Source organism: Halyomorpha halys, unplaced genomic scaffold (assembly GCF_000696795.3).
Source record: "Halyomorpha halys isolate HHAL.00 unplaced genomic scaffold, Hhal_1.1 Scaffold387.1, whole genome shotgun sequence".
Classification (NCBI taxonomy): Eukaryota; Metazoa; Arthropoda; class Insecta; order Hemiptera; family Pentatomidae; genus Halyomorpha; species Halyomorpha halys.
The window spans coordinates 48,481-57,440 of NW_027108721.1; the positions used below are offsets into that span (position 1 = coordinate 48,481).

General features: G+C 33.2%; 1 protein-coding gene across 7 annotated transcripts in view; it reads right to left on the minus strand.

The window, feature by feature from the left end:
- Positions 1-173: 173 nt before the first annotated feature.
- Positions 174-8,960, minus strand: part of LOC106682060 (scoloptoxin SSD14) — a gene marked incomplete at its 3' end in the record, with an annotated part of 17,592 nt that continues 8,805 nt past the window's right edge. For 6 of the 7 annotated variants that reach the window (XM_067046999.1, XM_067047002.1, XM_067047005.1 and 3 more), the window contains 4 exon segments: positions 174-287; positions 2,784-3,024; positions 4,339-4,532; positions 7,200-7,425. In XM_067046999.1, the coding sequence (XP_066903100.1) occupies positions 174-287; positions 2,784-3,024; positions 4,339-4,532; positions 7,200-7,425 (775 nt within the window). 7 annotated transcript variants of the gene reach the window in all.

An 8,960-nucleotide genomic window follows, 5' to 3' on the forward strand; every position in this document is an offset into this window, starting at 1 on the left:
GTTAAAAGAGGTATAATATGAAAAATTGCAGTATTGAAAACAGGTAATCTAGTAATGTACACAAAATCTAAAGCATTCTAAAGATTCATTAGTATTCCCATTTGGGATCAATTATTTTATACAAATCCATAAAAGGTAAAAAAAAGGCATAATTTTGATATCTGAATACTCACTGTCTCAATACCCTCCTCATATCTAAGAGCCATAGGAAAAAGTTGATGGTGTAGTCGAGGCATGTCAACTGCTTGCTTGACAGTCAAATCAAACCATAAGAAGTTCATGATAACCTATGTTAGGGCAGAGTAAGATATTATTGTTCTCTTCTCTTTAAGTATTAGCTTTTCTAATTAAATTTTGATTTAATACTTATTAAATTAAGCAATTATTAACTGCAGAGTAGATTTTTTTTACACTTAAAAAAACTAAATTTCTTTAGAATAAAATAAACTTCTAAAAGCAGATATTAACTTTTGTTTATGTGAATACTATTAATAAAACTTCAAAAAATACTTTTCTCTTAAAATGATGGTTAACTTATTATAAAAACTTTGAGAAATTATTCAGGCAATCGTATAATTTTAATTTCTATATTTCTGAACAACACTTTCTCCTAAAAAAGTGTTTTTTTGATAATGAAACTGTAAAATATTAGCCAAATACACCCTAGAGATTAGAATGTAAAAATAATTCTTGTTATCAGACAGAGCTTGAAATTTATCTTGAACTCTAAATTTCTGTATCTCAACTTTATCTGAAACAATTCAAAGACTGTTTGGTTTGGGGTTGTGATTAATATAAAAAACTGTAATAAGGATTACTGAAACAAGCTTATGACTAAAGAAATCAGCCACATGTCTAAAGCTCCCCATTTTTTTTTTTTTTTTTTTTTTTTCTGACCTAGAAAAATTAAACAATAAATTAAATAAATACAAAGAAATAAATGTATATACACAGGTAAGTAATATGTTGGATTGCCAGTGTGGCATTATAAGATAAGCTGCCGGGTCCGCTGAAGACAGTGTCATCGATGATGGCATGAGTCTGCCGTGAGCGTACTAGGAATAGGGAGGGGCTATTCCGGCTGGCGTTGTAAAGTCCCCATTATTCATTACAACATATTTTACCTGAGGGTTGCTGATTTAGGACATGAATGATCATGGGCTGTGGTATTTCTATATTAGGGTGTAATTACAAAAGCCCAAGGTTTTTAATGGAGTAATTGTATTAAATTGCGATGTTGTTTAGGAAAGGAAAGGAAATAGTCAGGTTCAGGGAACTCTCCTTAACAACTTCAAGTTTATTTCAGCTCAATGTTCAATGAATGTATGGTACTGGCACATGAGGTGCTGCCCTCTGTCGGCCGATAACACAACTGTGAATTTGAATGGATAATATATTCAAACCACCATTGTTTGAATAAAAAAGAACTGATAACAGGCCCCTATTTTTTCACATTTTGAGTAACTTATCAATATAATACAGGAGTAGATCACAAAGGAAGGCTGTCCCACAGGAGAAGTGGAGTAAATTGAATGAAACAGAAACCCACCATGCCGCCCATCTTAGAAAGGAAACACATCACCAACCATATCAATGGCTTACTTAACAGTGGTGCTAAGTGCATTTCCACTAAGTTTACAAAAAATACAATGAAAGGTTCTCTCTTTGAGGAAAATTACAACTTTTCTTAAAAGAGAGAACTTTAGTTGTCTTTTTTTTAAAAAGTTTAGTGGAAACGCACTTTGTACCACTGTGAAGTAAGCCATTAATATATCTAAAGGTACCTCAAATCTACATATTTAAGAAGAAGAAACATATCCCTCAAATATAAAACAAATAACCTATAAACCATCTTGTAACCTTTTGGCTTTCCACTACATCTAATTTATGTAACCCATAACAGTTTGAAATATATCCACATTTATACATTCCATTAAATTTCTAAACAAGAACCAGTTTTAAACATCAATGCCTAGTATACTCTGGCTTAACCATCGAGAGCACAGTCATCAAGCACCCAGTCACAATGGCTTTTGCTTTCAAGTTCAAAAATAGTTCCTTCACATTACACCTGTTCTACCAAAAATAAACACATTTTATTTTCCCATGATGATCCAATTAGTAGAGATGTTTGTTAGTCCAGGTCATTAAATCACTAATCTGACATACTTTCTAGTTTGATTTTGATACTAGACAGCCCACTGCTAACATCAATAGTACAGCAGTAGACTCTCCTTGTACTATTAGCACTCATTGAATTTGTATAAAATCTTAGCACTTGCTCTGACATCGTCAAATAGATTTTTGCCGTTTGCAGCTCAATTTTCTCTAAAGGTAAAAATAAGACTTTGTTGTTTTGAACTTGTTTGCTGAGTCAAGGAGTTTCTTCATCTCATAACTTATAAAGCAATTTCTTTAATTGTCTTTTAAACCCAATAATGACAGAAATGTTAGTATTTGTCAACAGTGGTTTAGACAAAGTATTGGGCTTTTCTACTACTGGCATTGGATTTTTTTTATCAGTTCACACTCCATACACAGTTGTTTAAAAGCTCAAGTATTTTCCTCTTTATCCTTGAAAAACAAAACAATGCATACCCGCAAACAATAATATTATTTAATGACCTAAAAGTACAATAAATGAGAAAATTTGTATATTCATATTATTTTTTGCTAGTAAATCTTAAAAATTTATAGTTATAAAAGTAAATGTTGCCCTTATTTATAAGGCAGAAAATAGAAGTTCATTGTATATGACCAACAGCAGATAAATACTTATATACTTGGGCTGTAGAAGTAGTAATGTGTGTTCCTCCCGCTGCGCCAGTTACAAGATGTACATCTCCTTTTTTATCGAGAACCACTGTTGGGCATGAGGAACTTAGCGGCCTTTTTCCACCTTTTATATAATTTGCAGGTGAAGGGGGTAAATTGAATGAATTTATAATATTTGGAGAACTGAAATCATCCATTTCATTATTAAGTATTATGCCAGTATTTTCAGAGGCAAGCAAAGAACCAAATCTGCAAGTGAGAAAAAATTAACTTTCTAACAAGAACCAACTACCTTAAGGATTGGCTATACAATTATATTGGCTAAACAATTAATAAAACGTCAAATTTTATGTTCTTTTTAAGAGTTAGCAGTATTGTGGTACAACTTTTTTTAGACTAATATTCAGAGCAACATACAAATTGATTTACAAAGCATCTAATAGATCTTGTACATGTTACAAATCACGAGAATGATGGGGCTGAATAGAACTGAATGGAAGAGGACCAGCCATAAGTAATAAGTGATAGATTCTTTAAATATATATTTAAAGAATCTATCACTTATTACTTATGGCTGGTCCTCTACCATTCAGCACTATCATTCTCGTGATTTGTAACATGCACAAGATCTATTAGATGCTTTGTAAATCATATATATGTATCTGGTGTAAATATCAATATTTAAATCCAGTACTCATTGCCTCATATGTGGGAGGGAGATATTGTAGAATAATACTTGCCAATGTAGGAGTAAAAAAAATAATAAATAATTTTATGGACTTAAAAGTTTCTATTATGATAATGGGATACAATAATGTTTTAAAATTGGAAAAGCTTATTCAACAGTATTTAATATTGGCTTAACCAAAAGAGGAATTTTCATAAAATATTGGTCACAAAAGAGACATTATTTGAAAAATTTTTCTAATCGAGGAAGATAAAAGAGTAACAGCTTACGATTTGAAGTTACTTGACATATTAGTTAGGTTAAGGAAAAGTTGCATTTTATCATGAATGAAATATTATTATTAATTGGCTGACAAGATATCATTCATTGTATGTGAATATTAACAGAAAAAAAAATGTCATGACTTTTGTTTTAGCATAACTAACGCCCATATTAAATTTTTACTGCCGGGTTGTCCATATTCTATTTTCAAATGTTTTTAATGAAGGAGAGAATTAATTTTCATAATGTTTAAAAATTGAATCATGGGCTGGAATAATGATGTATGTTACAATTTTCAAATTGTGCACGGTAGACTAAATATCTGACTGTAGTTCTTGTTATAAATGATGTCCCTTGTATCATGTATAATGTTATAGAAATATTTTGAGAAATATCATCATGGAATTATAATACATACAATTTTTTAAGCAATATTTAAATTTATATACAGAAATAAAATAAAAAATAGTAACATACAACATTATTCTAGCCCATGATTCTATTATAAGATTTTTCAAAATATAAGACACTTAGTAATTAGTATTAGTATCCAGGTCATTTGCACTTTGTGAGTCAAAATAGTTTCAGGACATGAACATACATTCGCAACTTACAAAGTATTTATAGTACTCGTTACAGACACAGCATCACCATTTGGAGCAAGAACAACAATATTCACAGTTCCATGATCGTTAGGTGTCGTAAATTTTGCACCATAATCTTCAGGACAATTCCCGGTTTTTCTTGTCTTTAATATCTTTTCTTTAATTTCACATATATAAGATGCAGAACTGATTTTATTTAAGACCTGAAAATGAAATTTGACAAATGTCAAGTCAATGTATGAAATTATTGAACATTTGAGCAATCTAAAATTAATAAATAGCATTGGAGAAGGTACAAGCAGTTCTTTTGTTATTTTTTTCTATAAAATATAATATATACTATGATTTTTTTTAATGATAGGAGTGAACAATTTCTTTATTACAATCATATAAAGATTTCAATAAACCACAAGATATTAATGATATACAAAATGAAGGAAAGACAAAGAACCTTATAAGTTATATTTGAATGATAATCGAGAATATGAATTTTCCATAAATCTTGGCAACCATGGATAAATTAGATATCAATTTCATGAGCCTTGGAGAACCGAAAAGATTAAGTAATCATTAATTAAGTCAAGAAGATAAAAGTAGAAGAGGACAGGATCCAGAAACAGAATCTACAACGGGTAACTACTCCAAAATAGGTTACTTTCTCATAAGTCATTCATGGTTGGTAGCCAAAAGGGTCCTGGATGGAATGCTGGACGTCTCAACCCTTCACATAGGCTAGTCTGTAAGTGATGTGCTGTTATTGGCAATTTGGGAAAAAGAATGCTCCCTATGAAATGAGATGTTCAACGCAACCCGCATAATTGTGTGCAGGAGACTAGGCAACAAACAGAAAGCCAGAACCACTTAGCTCATATCAAGAAATTGGGAAAGGTAATGAGTAGGACCAAATCGGACCAGAATCGTCCACCTCCAAGAGAACATGTGCCACTGTTCATGGCAGATGAACTTGGAGTATAATCCCGATAAAACATCATGTTCCTAAGAGCCATCCTGCTAAAGGAACATTACCACAGAATTTGGCCTTATCCCAAGTGAGTCTCTGGGCTGCATGAGTCTCTAATCTCATAAGAGGAGATTAGAGCACAAAAAAAAATCCTATAAATAGGTGCACTTTAGAGGTAGTAATACACATAGAAATTAGGAAGTGGTCAATTTGGATGAAGTAAACCAATATTATCCATTATGCCATGGAAGGCATAACAGCTTCATCAGTCCCTCGGTAGACCTTGACCTTGATCTTATTCAGGTAGCTCCTTGATGGGAAGACGAGAGAAAGAGCCTACATTTTCGTTGATGCTACATATTCTACGGATGACACCTTACATGCTAATGAAGAGGCAATAGGATGAGCCAAGATATACTCACCTGCTATGGACATTTGGGACACTTTGATGAACAAAAACCTGTTATTCTCCAGGACTTGCAATAGATAATATAGAAGAGGTTATATAATATATTGAAGAGATAAGCCAAGAAGGGAAACTGAACATCTAGAAGATATGCAAGTATAGATAGTATAGACCATGCATTTGGTGAGTTTGTTTTAAAAAAACTGAAGAGGGTTTTACAGATATTTTTCCAAAGGCTTAGGAATACTAAAACCATCTCTGAAGGATGGGAGAATGATATAATATTATAAATTAAATAATAAATTTAAATTTTTATTTGTATATTTATGTTTATATTTATATTTTTACATATTAATTTAGTTTTCATTGAAAAACGGCAAAACCAATATTCTTACATACACCAGTATATTATATAGACCAACTTTGAATTGTTATTTTGAGCTGTGAAAAGTTTTTTAGTAACACTAAACTGGGAAAAAATGGCAGATGTTCTAAAATTCTATTTATCAAAACATTAGATCAAACAGCTCAGTATCAATTGAGGGTCTGTCATTGATAGCTATGACCTCCCTTTGTCTACCACAGCTGGATGTCCGATGGACATAGAGTATATGATAGAGATTGGCCACGACACACATCACCTTTCAGATTTTGTTGCTTGGAATAAGCATATCCTGAAGTTAAATATATGAGATTGTTCCTTTCAGTATTCTGAAGCTATTTCACAAGAAGATTATTTTTCCTTGACTTAAAAACATTATTGAAAATTAAAGCTTAATAGTTAATAAAAGTATTTTATTTCTGTATATAAGAAGGGTAACCAGCAAGTTATTCCTATATGAAAGAAGGAAAGCCAGACATACTATGATAACTAGAGGTCAGTTAGTTTGTCCTCAGTCATGTACACGAGAAGCTTAGAATAGAGGCTCAGAAAGAATGAGGAAGAGGAGCCTGTTGTGTTCAGGACAGTTTGGCAAACCTAGGACTATAGATTTTCTCTGATAATGGTCACCAAAAAGGCCTTGAATATGTAGATGTAGTGTTCATTTAGCATTTATAGGTTAGCAGACAGCGTTTGATTAAACGCCTAAACAAAAAGTTTGGCTTAATCTTCAGAATAAAAGAATGAAACCATTTGAAAGAGGGTAAGCAAACACTATGAGAAGAAGGGAAGCTCAATTGGTTTGGACACGTGTAAACGAAGGGTGATAACCTAAAGATGAGATAGCTTCTTGAGGGTCTCCCCTCTTATGTACTGCAACCAGTTGGTAGGCCTCAAATTTCCTTATGATTGATATATGAAAAGATACGGAAGAGTCCAAGAAAGCAGCATGGCAGAAACGAGGAGAAGTAAGAAGATAGAGATAAAGGAATAAGAAGGATACACATTAATATTGTTAAAAACAGCTATGTTCATTTAAATTATATTTTTTAAGATACACATATCATGAATAAAAATTATGTATTACTCATAAAATTATAATTAAAACAATCATTATTTACCTCATTCAAATCCTCATAGTTAGGATCACCTAATTCACTTCTTAGAGCATAGGCATATTTAAAAGCTTCAACTACAGCAATTATATTAGCCTTAGGATCATGACCAACGACATTTTCCAATACTTTCAAAATAAGAAGGAGAATAACACCACTAGCTGGGGGTGGAGCACTGTAAGCGATATAATCCCCTTCTAAGTTTATCATAACAGGATGCTTCCACACAGCCCTAAAATTTTTATCATGTATTATATATTATTCAAATCAAGCATAATGATATCTGCTGAATAATAGTTTGCTAAGATAAACATTGCCCACAACCAGTGTGGTTTAGACTTTGTAACAATTTAAGTAAACAATCTTCATTGCTTTTTTTCAAGCACAAAATAATGCAAAACTCACTGACAACCTCCCCCAGCCATTTGTGAGGCCCGTTAGCCAATAGGTGGCACTAACAAAAAATAGGCGTGGGAGTGACAAAACCCACCCTGTGAAAAAACCACGTCAAGAAACGCGCGATGTATTTCCTGGGAATATTACATCCTAATATTGGGAAATACACCACACGAGGACTTAGGCCTCCATGGTCTGTTTCCCATAGAATAATAATAATACAAGCCTACAGGAGATGGATCCCCTTGTACGAACAACTCTTAACACAAGAACGGACCCACCACCCAATATCATCTAAAGCTCGTCTGTATTTACCTAGAAAAGAAGGAGGATGTGGATTGCTAAATATTGAAGAAGCTTGCTGCAAACAGGAAGAGGCCCTACGCCAATACTTTCTCTTAAAAACAACAGGGGTTTATCTCGCCATCACAAGAATGGACTCTGGTTTAACTGCACTTAATCTGAGCAAAGATGTTGAATCAACAATCATATCACAAAATGTACGTCTGGCAGAATGGAAAAGAAAGTCTCTGCATGGGAGATTCTATGACCAACTGAACGAAGCCTCCATAGACAAAGAGAGATCAGTTGAATGGTTAAAAGCTGGAAGGCTATTCTCCGAGACAGACAGATTTGTGGTTGCTATTCAAGTGATTGCCACGAGATCATATAGGAAGCATGTGTTAAAAGGCACAACACCAGATAAGTGTCGATTATGCTCAGTAACACTCGAATCAATCCAACATATCACTGGAGGATGTGGAGTGCTGGCTGGTACTGAATATCTGCAGAGGCACAACAATGTGACCAAAATTTTGCATCAGGCTCTGGCTGTGAAGTACAACCTAATTGAAGATAAGAGCCCTTATTACAAGTACCACCCAAATAAACTCCTCCTAAAAGGTTCTCTCAGGCTATATTGGGATGAATCAATTATTACAGACCATACAGTACACCATAATAAGCCAGACATCTTCCTTATAGACCTAAGAAAAAAGAAAGCGGAACTTATTGATGTTGGGATCCCCAACGATAATAATATAAGCTCCACTGTGGGAGAAAAACTGAGGAAATACCAGGAATTGGCGATAGATTTGAAAGTAATGTATAAATTTAATTTTTATCCCAAAAATTGGCAAGCCTAAGGATGACCCAGGACGCGTATAGACCAATAAGTCTCTCCTCAGTAATATTAAAGACAATGGAAAAGGTAATGGATGCATACATAAGGGGCTTAATAGTTCAGAACTCCCCACTGCATCCATATCAGTTTGCCTATGAAGTGGGAAAATCAACAATTTCTGCGCTGCATTGTCTTGTTAAAAAGATAGAGAATTCTCTAGATAATAAGGAAATAGCACTGTGTGCATT